The 15886-nt window shown below is 36.3% G+C and overlaps 1 protein-coding gene and 1 pseudogene across 2 annotated transcripts in view; one reads left to right on the top strand and one right to left on the bottom strand.

The window, feature by feature from the left end:
* Positions 1-403: 403 nt before the first annotated feature.
* Positions 404-522, top strand: LOC111740658 (annotated as a pseudogene).
* Positions 523-7001: 6479 nt separating this feature from the next.
* Positions 7002-15886, bottom strand: part of KCNG3 (potassium voltage-gated channel modifier subfamily G member 3) — a 28532-nt gene continuing 19647 nt past the window's right edge. The window contains exon 2 of one of the 2 annotated variants that reach the window (XM_011361355.1): positions 7002-7686. In XM_011361355.1, the coding sequence (XP_011359657.1) occupies positions 7041-7686 (646 nt within the window). In that variant the 3' untranslated portion in view covers positions 7002-7040. The remainder of the gene's footprint in view (positions 7687-15886) is intronic. The other variant, XM_011361356.1, reaches the window with a different exon arrangement.

Raw genomic sequence — 15886 nt, 5'->3', positions numbered from 1 at the left:
TGAAAAAGAGAAGTGATTAAGTAGTACAAATTGGTAGTTACAAAATAGTTACGAGGATGTAAAGTATAGCATGAGGAATAAAGCCAATAATATTGTAATTACTATGTATAATGTCAGTGGGTACTAGGTTTATTGGGTGGTCACTTTGTTAGTTATATAAGTGTCTAATCACTATGTTATACACCTCATGCTAATATAATATCATATGCCATCCATAATTTAAAAATAAAAAAATTATTTAAAAAAAGAATAGCCTTTTCAACAAATGGTACAGGGACAACTAGATATCGCCTCTAAATGAATGAAGTTGGATCCCTATTTAACACTATATACAAAAAGTAACACAAAATGGATCACAGACCTAAAAGTAAGAGCTTAAACTATCAAAATTTTTATAAGAGAAGTCTACGGCCATGCTACCCTGAACAAGTCTGATCTCATCTGATCTTGGAAGCTAAGCAGGGCCTGGCCTGGTTAGTACTTGGATGGGAGACCACCTAGGAAGACCAGGTGCTGTAGGCATAAAAAATAACAAAATAAGGGATTGTAAACTGACAAGGTCCTTGCAATCTGTGAGGTCAACCAAGGGCTGCTTCACCTAAGGAAAAAAATATATATATACATATATATATATATAATAAATCTTCATAACCTTGAGTTTCTTAGATACAACACCAAAAGCACAAGAGACAAGAGACAAAATCAATTGGACTACATTGAATATTAAAACTATGCTGCAAATGATATCAGTAAGAAAGTGAAAGGACAGCCCTCAAACTGAGAGAAAATATTTGCAAATGATGTGCCTGCTAAGGGTCTAGTATTCAGAATATATAAAAAACATCTTACAATTCAACAATGAAAAGGTAAATAACCCATTTTTTTTTTAATGGGCAAAGGATTTGAATAGACATTTCTCCCAAAAAGACATACAAATAATCGATAAGCACATTAAAAGATGCTCAATATCATCAGCCATTAGGGAAGTGCAAATCAAAATCACAATGAAATACTACTTCACATCCACTAAGATAGCTATTTTTTTTTTTTAATGAAAATAAGTGTTGAGGAGGACATGAAGAAATTGAAACCTTCATATATTGTTAGTAGGAATGGTAAGTGGTTCAGTTGCTTTAGAAAACAGTATGACAGTTCTTTAAAGTTAAATATAGTATTACCATATGATCCAGTAATTTCATTCCTAAGTATATATACAGAGAACTGACAACATATGTTCACACAAAACTTGTACATGAATGTTCACAGCAGCATTGTTTATAACATCCAAAAAGCCAAAATAACCCAAATGTTCACAAACAGAGAAATAAACAAAATGTGGTATATCCATACACTAGAATACTATTCAGCAGTAAAATGAACAATGTACTGAAACGTGTTACAATATGGATGAGCCTTGAAAAAATGCTAAGTGAAAAAAGCCAGACACAAAAGATCACATGTTTCATTTCTATGCAATGTCCAGAAAAGGTGAATCCATAGAGACAGAAAGTAGATTAGTGGTTACCAGGGGATGGGTGAGTGGGGACCGGGGAGTGACTGCTAACGAGTATGGGCACATGGAAATGTTTTGGAGCTAGACAGTGATGATGGTTGCAAGGCTCTGTGAATATACTAAAAACCACAGTTGTATACTTTGAAATGATAAATTTTATAGTATGTAAAAATTATATCTCAGTTTTAAAAAAATGCATCGGTACAGTCACTTCTTATTTATTTAGTTTAACTTTTAAATTCCCTAACTAGTCTTCCAAAATAGCCTAAAATTTATCGACAAAACTACAATGCTAACAAAAGGCATGCTTAACCTCACTTGTGTGGTTTTTAACAGAATAAGATGTAGGTCATTAATTTGAGAGAGGGAAAGGCAGAAAAGATTTAGAATAGGTAATAAAAAGAAGGTATCCATCTACCATCCCTAGCTACCTCTTAGAAAACTTTTGTGGGTACCAGAAAACCACACACTTATATTAGTTGATAAAAATCCTCATTATTAAGTCAAATGTTATCATAATTCCTCAAATTTAATTTCACATGTAGCAGTTTTTCAATAATTTGATCTGATTATGATCCCATACCTTCTCAAGGGTATACCTGTATTGTTTATCTTTTTAAACCTTCCAAATTATAAGAATTACTTAAAAAAAAATACAGATATAAAGTTAGGCAGTTTATCTCAAAGCAAAAAATCTAAACTTTCCATTTCTGTCTTATTTGTTCATAAACTAAACAGCTTTCACATGGACTTGAAAGCTAAGCCTTAATATCAATTTCATGATTTTGCATTTTACTTCCAAGTGTTTCATATGAAAGACTGAGTATGGCTAAAAATAAAATAAAATAAAATAAAATAAATATATGTATAGCTATAACACACACACACACACATACACACACGCACACAGGATTTATAACTCAAATACTGCTCTCCACTAAGGAAGTGAAATTCTCATGCCCTCTGTATTGTAGAGCTGGAAAGCATGGAATTCCATCAAAGTTGCAAGATCAAGCTTGTAACATACAGTTAAAAAGCAATATGTAAGTTGAACAAATCACTATATAGTAATACAGCAAAAATACCTGTCCTTACTGATGCTTCCTTTCTTTAAAAAACAAAACAAAACACTTTGTAACAATACACCCTGCAAGTGGCCTCTACTCTGTCATGGGCAGAGTTATAGAATTATTTCAAAACAACTGAAATAACTGAAATCCATAGAAAGAAAACCTAATACAAAATTATAGGAAATTTTAGTTTTAGTTTTAATAAAATGTTGTATAAATGAAGAGTACTACTTCAGATAGAAATGACATAGCATGATTTAGTCCTATAAGGTGTAATCCAAATATTTATTCCCTCTGTCTTTCATCCACTAAAGGTCATTTATACTTTCACTATACTTGATATAGTGGTGCTTTTTTAAATATAAATAAAAGGATTCTCACCAAAGCTACTTAAAATTAATTTAAATTACAGCATAAATGCAGATTATCAAGTTCAATTTTCTAAACAGACAAATAATAAATTGACAACTGAGCTTGCACTAATGGTCAAAAGTTCATTTATTAGGAATGTCTGGTAGAATTTGAAAAATCTGAAAGTTTAGGCATAAGTAAGTGGTCAATTGCTAAAAGGAAAATAGTTAATCACAGAATGAGACAATATGATCACGCTTTTGGGTAACATTTCATAAATCTTGGGAAGGCTCCACAGTATGGGGCAGTAAATCATTAAATTACTTTCAGGGGCCAAACTGATATGCCCAGTCCTCTAAGTGCAGATGGGTCAGAGAAGACAGGAAGTAATGAAAGCATGTTAAACAGAGAAGTATATGCAACCTTTCCTGACCAAAATGGAACTTTTCCATTAGAGCGTCAACTCATGTTACTTCCCATTCAGCTATGTCATTTCTCAGCCTGCACTTTCTAAATACTGCAATAACTATGAACGCACTTACTCGTATATATGTAAATGGATGCACAACTGTAAAGTTTTGCAATTCGAAAACTCTATTGAAAATCTGAGTTCTCTATACTGGTCCCAAGACCTCCTTCCTGACACCTAGGGTGTCTAAAAGCAACATTTGCTTTTTATTTGACCTGTAAAAAGGGGCCCCAAGGAAAATATTTTAAAAAGAAATCATTCATGCCTTTCGATGTTACAAAATAAAAAAGAAGTATATCCAAAGAGTACTGAACCCAAAGTCTGGAAACCAGGTTTCTGGGGCCTGACCTGATACTAGGATGCCAACTCTTCCAGTATGCCTGAGACAGGAGGATTTCCCAGGAATGGGGGACTTCCAGTGCTAAAACCAAGAAGGTCCCAGGCAATTGGGACAAGTTTGTCTCCCTATGAGTGTTAATGGCTAAATTCCAACCCACTGGGAGCACAGTTCCCTGGCTGCTGACATTCGGATGGGATAAAGGGCCTAGGAAAGAGATCTTCAGGTCTCCAAGGTCCTTTAGCTCTAATTTCCTATGACCCTGTGAAATATTTACATTGTGTTTGATTGCATTTTATAGTGTATACCATAAATGAATGTATATTTATGAAGGATCGAGAGCTCTGGAGATAGTTTGTGAAGCTATGCATTAAGTTCGGAGTTATATAAGCTTAATAGTAAAACAGAGCTAGGAGTTTTCTGTTTTTTATTTTTCATTTCTATAGCAAAGAGGAAAAATAAGCTGCTTCTAGAAAATATCAAGCCAGCAAAGAAAATCCTCCCAACACCCACATCCAACTTATCCCCATGTACCCTACTCTCAGATCACAGGAGACCTAGGCAAGATATCTGGACAAAAGTTTAAAAATAGGAAATATTACTTTGACTTACTGACAGCCACTGTGAAAGAATATATTTCTATATTTGTAAGAAAGACCTTACAAAGGTGTGATTGTAAGTAACTGCAAGACTCTTGAGCAAAGCAAATGCAATGTTTCAGTTAGCAACCCAGAATAACTATAGGGTCATAAAAGCAAAAGATAAATAAGGCCTTGAGTTAGAGTATGTTCACTTTCAAACACATACTCCCATTTTAGAAGATACAAAACAAGTTCTACATAAGAGCAAGTCACAATCTCAGGTGTGGTAAAATCAGAACAAAACATTCAGGCTTCTTCTTTCCTCATGGGGCATTCTAATTAGGATAATATCTGATTTACTGCTACTAATAAGGATCCTAACGAAAGCATCTCTGCCATGAAGACTGAGTTATAAAAAATGTCTAAAAGCGCAACTAAGAAAGAAGTCCTACTAAATGATTTTTTAAAGGCAATGACATTCAGGGAAAGTTATGAAAATGCCTGTTCTAAAACATAACAATACCTGTGATTTTTTTTCACTCATGATTGAACTACTCTATCATGTCTGGTCATCATTCTTCGCAAAGGGCAGCTAAACTGTCATTAGAATTTATCCAACATGCTCCTTCCTAAGAAGTCTGGCATCACCAATAAGACATTTCTTACTGGTTACTTAAGGGCAGCCTCAAAGTCTGTGCATGTATAGTCACACATGTACACATATAGGAATTTCCTTCTCCTTGCCTCTTCAGAAGTTTCTCCTCCAAAATCAATCAATAGTTTGTGCCCAAGTCTGTCTGAGACACTGTGGAGATATCAAGGTGAATGCAGGAAAGAGGGTCCAGTCCTCAAGATAGTTGTTATAATTTCCTTGGAGAGATAAGAAATATTCCCATGAAGAGTTCCCAGTATTAGCAAAATGGATGGCTATCATATTTTAGTAAGTAATACGGAGATACTGTCATTTACATGTTGTTTGCATGAATCACAAAGCCTTACCCCAATTAGGTAAGAAAAAATAAATCCATGCCATTTATTTCAAATATAGTAAAGTATAATAAATATACAATAAATAACAGACTTTATTTTGAATATGGGGTGATATTCTTAATGGCCAAAATATCAAACTCAGGAAAGGGAATTAGGGAAAAGGAACAGTTTTGCTATTACCTCGGCAATGGCAATGAATTACGGCTTCGCAAAGCTCTTCTCAAAACCCAGAGATTTATTAAGAATAAGCTGCTGGGCTTGGTTTCTAGAGATCTAGGTTTTAGCCCCAACTCCACAATCGTATCCTCTCTTGCCCTGGTTTTCTACTTGTACTAGTTGAGGTTTGAACTAGATGATGGCTAAAGTTCCTTTAATAAACACTTCTGGTAACCTTTTCTCTGATAAATATATCAAGGTGTCATCCCCTCTCTCCACTCCCTCCTCCTCCACTAAATTACAGTGTACAACATCATGAATCTATACACAACAAGTGGTTAACAAAGATCTTAATTCACATTGCCAAAATTTAGCACTAAACAGTTAACAGTTTTACATTATCTAGTCTTAATAATCTACTGAGATTAATGTGACATATTATTCAATACTGTTGCAAGAAGATTTGGTATAGCCATAATTCATGATGGTAAAGATTAGATCAAATAATTATATATTCATTGCTTTTAGCAGGCTTAAAATTGGCTTAGCTACACAGCAACCAAGAGTAAGGAAATATTTCATTTCTTTCATTATGATAATCCAGTGACAACATCTGACTTTGGTACAAAAAGGCTACATAAATATCTTTTCATCTAAGACTTAAACCCACGTTGTTTGTGGGGTGGCGGGAGGAGAGAAGAAGATAAATATGGGTTGTAACATCAAACTACTTCTATTATCGATTTTTATGTCAAAACCTTGTTTGGACAGCTGAATGTTAGGACAATTATCACCTAGTAACAGCAAAGAATTCAAATAAAATGAACTCCAATAAAATGCTAAACAATACAAACTCTCTTCATTCTAAAATACTCTTTAGAGTCATTTCAGTAAAGAGATAAAAGAAATCCAAAATGGAAAGGGGACTACATACTCAAGCTTCCATGCAGCTGTATAATAAGGTGAATAATAGGAACAAAAATAAGTCAGAGAATTGAGAAATATGCTGGAAACGTTTTCCAAATACTATCCTTGCTTGTATCTAGCTCCATTATACAGTTTAAATTCAGCCAAATTTTTAAAGTATTTGTTAAACAGTTCCTGCATGTGACATATGTTTCCAGGATACTTCTGACATTGATATGAGAGATTATAAAACATTTAGAAATGAAAATGTCACTCTCCAACAAAAAACAACACTAACTTCCAAGCTTCTCCTGAATTCATAAGATGGAAAAACATTTGGAAAATACAGCTTTCCATTTTAAAATGTTCAGATAATATACCTTAAAACAAAAAGTCTAATTGTTCAAGGCAAGGAAGGAGGAGACAAGTCTAAATAAAACAAGATCCTAAAATTTACTCTAAGAAACAGTATCTTTCCTTTGCAGTCTCAATTTTATTTACTCCATAATAAGTAAATTGCTTTATCCCTTCGGCTGGGAAGGATAATTTTCACCCTACCAAGATAATGACAGTACCACTGCAGTGCTCGCCGAGCAAGAAACACATGAATATGAAGTAGCATCAACTTTTTCAATCAAAGTGTATGCAAGACTTGATTTGCAGTGCATTAATTTAGGAACTCAGCAGAGAGGCTCCTACTATATCTAGCTGATCTAAACTTGAGCTCATGATAACACTGCACAAAGCTATGGTAGATAAAAGTGATAGGTAATGCCAACAGAACAATTCCACTGACAACACAAACTCCTCCAAGAATTCTTCCAGGCATTGTGATAGGATACATATCTCCATAGCCAACTGTAGTCATAGAGATAATCACCCACCAGCAGGCAGCAGGGATGCTGGCGAAGTCCTTGTTGGATGTTTCCAGGTCCAAACCATGTTCAAGAAGCTGAGAAAGTGCACTAAAGATTGCCATGGCAACACAAATGAAGACAAGTAACATAACCATCTCTCGGTAACATCGTTTGAGAGTCAAACCAAGTGTCTGAAGACCAATGAAGTGACGGGCAAGCTTAATCACCCAAAAAATCCTCATCATTCTAAGCACCCTCAAGGTGACTCCAGCCCTTTGGAGTTGAGAGTTCTCGCCTGTAAATACTGTCATTAACACGGAGATGTAATACGGCGTGATTGCCAGTAAATCAATGATGTTCAGGGGTCTCTTGACAAACTCACACTTGTTTTTGGAGACGATGAACCTCACAATGCACTCTGCAGTGAACCAACCTATGCAGATAGCTTCAATTATCCTGTCAAGAGAACAAAAGAAGAATTGATCATTTTATTTTTAAACATTTTAATAGCTCTTAGAGTTTTTCAGATAGTACTACACTGACATATTAATTCAGTTACTTATTCCAGAAAACATAAAGAACAGACAGCATTACCAACATCATCAGACCCACTAGGACATAACAGAACAACAAATAGTACAGTTTAAATGAAAGCTGAATTTGATAAAGTTCTTATTTACATACTGCATGTAATACCATTAAAATTGTTTTTGATTGTATTAATATTTTTTTAAGAAAAAGATTCTCTTATTTGGTGGTTTGAAATTAACTTATACTCAGCTAGTCACAAAATGAAGTGGTACTTACTCTGTGAGGACAATGGTTCTCAACTGTGACATCAATTTGAGGTAGGTCAGAGGACTTTGTTCCTATAGAGTTGACATACTCAAGTTTTCAATTTATTTCTTGGTAAATAAGAGTGAACTCAAGGTCATTCCCTAAAATGTTACTCTGTCTTCTTTTCCTATAGGCTTTGTGCGGAAGTTATTGAAGCTGAGCCAGCTTTGGGGGCTTGGAAGAAGTGCCAGTGCCCTCACCAACAGAGTGCCACCATCTCCCATGAGTGTCACTCTGGAAGAAAGGTTGAGGAGTGCCATACTAGGGCAAAACAATCACTACGACTTTCCCAAAGACCCAACTAGTTTGTTTTCATAGCTATTTTTATTCAACGTACATTTTAAAAATATATGGCCTCATTTTAGCTAGAGCAGTATTTACCAGCCTTTCCTCATCACTGCACACATTGAAAATAATAATATTTACATAGCACACTAGTGTTGAGGGGTTATATTCTTGAAGCGGAATTCACCAGCCTGGGTACTCTGGCTACCACACCGGTCAGGAAGCCTTGATCCACAGTGACAGGGGATTCTGAGGTCATTTTTAATTAAATTACCTTTATATAAATAACATAATTATTACACCATCATTCATTTTTCTCCACATAATTCTTTCCCATCACTGAGCTAGACCCAAACATCAGAAATACAATGGAGAGAGAAAGATTGGAGTAGGTGACATAGGCAAGCCCGTGGGGCAACATTTTGAAAAGAATTACTCCAAGTGCATTCCACAGAATACAGATTGCACTGGATGTTGCTCAGGGAAATGAATACATAAAATTAACCATGTCCCCCTCCTGTAGGATTCCCAGGGCTGTAAAGATTATTTTTATTTATTATTTGAACAGGTAGTACATTCACATGGTTCAAATTTAGAAGGTGAAAAAAGAGAACATTCTCACCCAGTTTCTCAGTCTTTGCTCCAGTCACCAATTCCTCAGGGCACTGGTTAGAATGGTGGTTGACCACCAAGAAACTGGGAATGTAAGTGTATTAGTTTTTTGTGAGTGCCATAACAAAATTACCACAAACTTGGTGGCTTAAAACAACAGAAAATTATTTTCTCACAGTTCCAGAGGCCAGAGTGCAAAATCAGTATCACTGGGCCAAAACTCAAGCGTTAGGAGGGAGCCACTCCTTTAGAAGGTTCTAGAGGAGAATGCCCTCCTTGCCTCCTCCAGCTTCTGATGGCTGCTGGCATTCCTTGGCTTATAGCCATATCATTCCAATTTCTGCCTCCATGGTTCCACTGCCTCCTCCTCTCTGTCACTGTGTCAAATCTCCCTCTGCTTCCTTCTTATGAAGATACATGTGATAGCCTTTAGGGCCCACTGGGGTACTCCAGGATAATCCCCCATCTCAAGACCCTTGATTTAGTCACATCTGTACAATCCTTTTTGCCATGTACGATAACATCCACTGGTTCCAGGGATTAGGACCTGATATCTTTGAGGGGAGAGGGGGAATATTTTTCAGCCTACCACACAAACCCAGCAGATGAAATCACACCTACCCCCACTATTTCTCCACTGTGTTTATCTGCTGCTATGCTCACAGACCCCATTACCCTGTGGTCGGCAGCAGCTTCCCTGTCTCCACCAGACTATCCATAAAAGCCATGATGGCCTCTATGAACCTTGAAGCTTAGAAAACTAGGAGAGTAATAAAACTTGGTAGATATAGAGGACAGGAAACTGCTTTTCTTTTCCATATACAGTTTTACCATATATATTACCATGTAGCACTTCTCCCGGGCAATGCTCATTAAATATTCCATATGCTCCCCTGTATTTCCAGCCCCTTTGCAGTTTGGCAGGGTCACATGACCAATTTTGACAGATAAGCTGTGAGAAAAATGACTTTATCACTTCTGGGCAGGAGCACAGATGAGTGAATGCTAGTTCTCTTCCCTGCCATGGCAACCTGGAAAGCATGTGTCTTAAATGGCTACAACATGGTCCCTGTTAGCCCAAATCCCTGATTGTCTGTGCAGAGAACAGACATTCCCTAGCCTGACTCTGATTGGACATAATATGTGAGCAACAAATAAATCTTTGTTGTGTTAAGCCACTGAGATTTCTAAGTGGGTTGCTATCCTAGGTAATAAACTGGTAAATATAGTAAGCGGTAAGATGCACACTCGAAAGGGATTTGCAGGAACGTACAGTAATAATGGTAATAGGTTTGTTGGATTGGCTGTGGTTAAAATGTACCAGTTCTCCAGCTAAAGTACTGTCTCTTCTCTAGCCAGACACAATCATGAGCACTGGACCTGATGCCTAAAGGCCCGCTGCTACTCCGGCTCTGAAGGAAGATCCTCACCCACCAAGTGGCAGAGTTGCATTGATTCTCCTCAGGGCTCTTCCAGCAATAAAATCTTAATATTCTATTAAATTAAGAAGAGTAAAAGTTTTAATTGTGCCCAAAATACCAGACCATTTTCTGTTTAATTATTTTCACCAGAAGCCAAACTTCTTAAGGTAAAAAAAGGAAGAGATCCAAATGGTGCATAATAATCCCTCAGTAAGAGAATTTCAAAGAGGTGAGCTCCCCTTTAATAAAGCCCTCTGGGCTCTTCCTGTCCACCTTCCCAAGTTAGACGCAGCTTATTCAGAATTCCAGGCTAAAGGGATGGATCAGTGAGAAGCCCCAGGCATCTCTCTCACCTAGGATTATGCCAAAATAGTCTTCAACAGCAAAAACCACCAAGCCTGCCAAAATCCGCCCTCCCCGCCACCACCGTTTCCAAATGACACTCTTGCCAATGCCCCCACAGACAACTGCTGCAAAACTGAGCACTGTTTTACTGAGCGCTATAGCCAACAATTGGGTACTCCCAATGGCTACTTCCATAAAAAAATAAATAAGGAAAAAGAACTAAAAAAGGTACTGAAAGATAACTTATTTTTCTGAAGTCCATTCTGATTTCTTTTGAGGCTCACACATATAGAAGTTCATGAATTCATGGCTAATAAAAATATTTACCACTTACTGAGGCATTTCATTTGGGCACTGTGCTAAGCACTTCAGACATCATCTCATTTAATCCTTTTCAAGAATTCCATGAAGTGTGTAGCTCCTCTACTATCTCCATTTTACAGATGACAAAACTGAGAATGAAAAGTTAATCATCTTTTCTAAAGTCACACTACTAAGAATTTTAGTGGCACATATAATGAAACTTGGAAATATTGGGCTTTGAAGCTCTAAGGAACATTTAAAAATGCCAATAATTTTTATGACTGTTCACTGTTGATATTAAATGATCTATGTCAATCTCTTGATTTTCACGGTTTACATGTTAGAGCAGCATTTTTCAAACGATCAGTTCTTAGCCCATTAATGATTCAAAATTGACATTTTTTCAGAATTAAATAGGAAATATCAGAATGCATCAAAGTATAGTTTCATGAAACTTTGTTTTAGTTAAATATAATTGTATACTAAGTAACGATGTAAAACGTATTCCTTTCTGTAGGTACTGGAGGACCTCAACAATTACTCTCACAGATCCCTCACGATGGAAGGCACATCTGGGAATGACTCAGAGGTTTCAAAACAGCCTCCAAAGGGGAGCAAATGCTTTCAGTGTTAACCAGATCTACCCCCACATCCTCCTACCTGTCCCCTCCCCGCAAAAAGACTAGGACAGGACATAAGAGGCCATTAACAGTGTGAGGTAAGGATCAGTCCCCCTGTAAGTGTTACCCTCTCATACTCTTCCATCAACATTTTATTATGAAAAATTTCAAACATGGAACAAATTCATCAATAGTTTAAATAGACCTGCTTATCACCTATTCGCCCCTTCCTGCATCGATTAATCTAATTTTTGGATGCATTTTAAAGCAAATTGCAGACATAAGTACATTTCCCTTAAAAACTTCAGAGTGCATATCACTAACTAGAGTTCAGTATTTGTTTCATTTTTTTCTTCTGATGTAAACCTTATGTGCAACGAAATGTACAAACCTTAAGTGTATATTCACTGAGTTTTGACAAATGCATAACCTCTATAATCCAAACTCCTATCAAGGTATAGAGCATTAACATCACCCTAGAGAGTTCCCTACTTATTCATCTTTGTATCTCCTGCCTTCACTTCCCAAACCCATCAGACATTTAGCAAGTGCTCAACAGATGTTTGTCTAGCACCTGTAAGTGGCTCTGCTAGAACTCAAAGGCCTGGGATGGCCACTCCACAGCCACAAGAAGTCTGTTGGTTCTTCTGGAACCTTTAAGGTATAACTGAAGTCTGCCATCAAAAATGGTGCTGAATTCAATTATATCGCATACAGAAACTGACTCAATATGATTAAAGACCTAAATGTAAGCCCTAAACTATAAAACTCTTAGAAGAAAACATATGGGAAAAGCTTCACGACATTGGGTTTGGCAATCGTTTCTTGGATATGACACCAAAAGCACAGACAACAAAATAGACAAATGGAACTACGCCAAAGTTAAAAACTTTTGTGCCTCAAAGGACACAATCGACAGGGTTGAAAGGCAACCTACAGAATGGGAAAAACTATTTGCAAATCATATATCTGGTAAAGCATTAATATGCAGGCTATATGAAGAACTCGTACAACTCAACAAAAAATCAAAAACCTGATAAAAAATGAGCAAAAGAGTTGATAGACGTTTCTGAAAGATGATATGCAAATGGCCAACAGGCACATGAAAAGATGCTCAATATCATTTATCATCTCCAAAATGCAAATCAAAACCATAATGAGGTATCCTCACACCCATTTGTATGACTACTATAAAAATAAATAAATAAATAACGAGTGTTGGGGAGAATGTAGTGAAACTGGACCCTTTGTGCACTGTTGGTAGGATTATAAAATGGTGTAGCTACTATGAAAAACTTTTTTTACTTTCTCAAAAAAGTAAAAATAGAACTACTGTATGATCCAGCAATCCCACTTCCGGGTATATATCCAAAGAATTGAGAGCAGGGTCTTGAAGAGAGATTTGCAAACCCATGTTCATAGCAGCACTATTCACAATAACCAAGAGATTGAGGCAACCCAAATGGCCATTGGCAAATGAATGAAAAAACAAAACAAGGTATATATATAGAATGGAATATTATTCAGCCTTACAAAGTAAGGAAATCTGTGACAGGCTACAAAATGGATGAACCTCAGGGACATTATGCTAGGTGAAATAAGCCAGCCACAAAGAGACAAATATTGAATGATTCTACTTACATGAGCTATCTAAAGTAGTCAAATTCATAGAAACAGAAAGTAGAACGGAGGTTACTAGGGACTGTGGAACTTTGGACAAGCTATTTAGTCTCTTTTCCTAAATTTTCTTCATTGGTTAAATGGTGATAATAATAATAGAACATATCTCTCTGGTTGTTATAAAAATTAAATGAAATAATATGAAATAGTAGGTGCTCAATAAATTGTGGCTATAATTATCATTATTACAAACCATTTCTGGGTTCATAGTCCTCCCTTCAACATGCAAAAGGAGGTCAGTTCAATACCTTTCTGAGTGTAAAGAGAAGGCAAGAATGAATGCACCATTCTTTCAATCTTTCTTCTCTCAAGAATTCTGCCTATATTCTCATACACTTGTGGTTGCAGCATAAATTTGCAAAACCACTTAAAAGAGCAATTGGCAGGATCTTTCGAGCTCAATACTGCATATGAGATCTAGAAATTTGTCCTACATACACACCCTTTTATTTACACAAGATCACGTACAATGAGATCCACTGTTCGTAATATCCAAGAACAAAAAATATATATAAATATCTATCTATAGATTTGTTATATAAATGAATTTGTCAAAATTATTAGGTTGAATTATATAAAATTGATATCAGCAATTTTATGACTCTATACCATGTACGCATAAAAAGGGATGAGGAGCATTACTGTGCTTTGATGTGGAACATTCTGGTGCATAATAATACATATATTATGCTATAGTTGTGTGCATGTGTGTGTGCATGCACACGTGCATGTTAATAAGATACTCAAGAAACTGTTAACACCTGTTGTGGCCTCTAGGGAGGGAGCCTGGGAGCCTAATGCAGGATGCAAACTCACTTTTTACTTTATTCCCTTTTGTATTGTTAAATCCTTTACAACATGTCACATATCATTTTTCTAATTTAAAAAATATTTTTAGGAAAAAATTTAAAGCATGCCTAACTAGAAGAGCAATCACCATGACGGAGTTGTCAGCAGCTTGAATCAACCAGCACAACCCCAGGAGTGCCACAATAGGAAAAGTTACACCCTTCCTACCCCAAGCTTTCAGATTTAAATGCACGAGACATTTTCAATCACATTTCTAACAGTCACGTACAATGTAACAATACATGGTGTAATAAAAATTTCCAACAAATCACACATCAATGTCCACCACATTACCTAGAGTCTCTTTCATGTCCTTACAAGAATTTTCTCCACAATAATAAGTTAAATGAGGAGAAAAAAGCAAAAAAAATTTTTTACTTGATTTTTTCTTATGCACTTTAATTACCTTACAGAAAAATAAATCTACATCATTTCATCTATCTTCCAATCTAGATCAATAATGAAAATATAAACACACATTAAGCACTTACTCAAGTATCAAGCATCTTTCTAAAAAATTTACACAATTAATTTAATTTCGTAACTGAATGCAATAGGTTTTGTTATTTTTCCCACTTTTATATGAGAAAACTGACGTACAGAGAAGTCACTTGCTCATGCCACACAGCCAATAAATGAATGGCAGATTAATAATACATACACACTGATTATGTAGTATATCGAATCTTGGCTGAGATTTACATATCTCCTTGTAGCTGTAATCAATGTATACTTGTTATTTTATGTTCCTTGCTTGATATATTTTGTTTATTCATGCTCCTATTTGGATGACGATTTCTTTAGGTTATGTAGCAGGATAAGGACACTGAAGAATAGAAAGGCTACTCTTCCACCATTGGAAACTGGCTACAGAGGACTGGCTGGGCTCCTCCCTGGAGGTTTTAAGAGGCTGCTACTATTCTGCAGGACCTCTTTTCCCCATAACCACCTTCACTGAGCTGCCCTTGCTTTTTTCACTTCCCCCTTAGCAGACAGCTCTCTCCTAGGTGAGTAAACTGGGTCTCTACCTCCTAACTGCATTGCAGGTTCTCCGCTGTTGTTCCTCTGGCTTCTGTTTTGGTAACATAGGCACCAGATCCATACGCTTTCTTTATAGGTAAACAGGGACCAATGACCCTCTACAAAGAAACAACCAAATTCTTGACTCTACATCCAATACTTGCTCTGCTAAGGCAGGAAGGCTACTCATTGCATATCAGTCTCCATCAAAGATCAGTGTGTGCTTCTGTGAAAACTCACAGGCAATTACTACAAATAATCCTTACCTCTTCTGACTCCTGGCATAATCAATTCCATTTTCAACCCAAATACATGAACTGAATGCATTTGGACAAAACCTGAGGTACAGGCATACCTCGGAAATATTGTGGGGTTGATTCCAGACTACCATAACAAAGCGAGTATCGCAATAAAGCAAGTTGTAATCTTTTTGCTGGTGGAAGGTCTTGCTTTCGGTTTGTAAAAAACACGACACCTGCGAAGCACAATCAAGCAAAATACAACAAAATGAGGTGTGTCTGTAGTATATATCTTGCTAGGAACTCTGTCCTGCTAGTGTGACTTAGTAGAGATGGCTTCTAAAACCTAAGAAAGTGGTTATGATGTTTTGTCAATGTGGCAGTATTTTTTTTTTAACTTTTGAGATGAAGAATTGCAACCATTTAACATACAAAAGAAAACAAT

Source organism: Pteropus vampyrus, unplaced genomic scaffold, assembly GCF_000151845.1.
Source record: "Pteropus vampyrus isolate Shadow unplaced genomic scaffold, Pvam_2.0 Scaffold66, whole genome shotgun sequence".
In the NCBI taxonomy this organism is placed as follows: Eukaryota; Metazoa; Chordata; class Mammalia; order Chiroptera; family Pteropodidae; genus Pteropus; species Pteropus vampyrus.
Note: the sequence above shows the minus strand (reverse complement) of the source record. Positions and strands in the feature narration are given on the sequence as shown.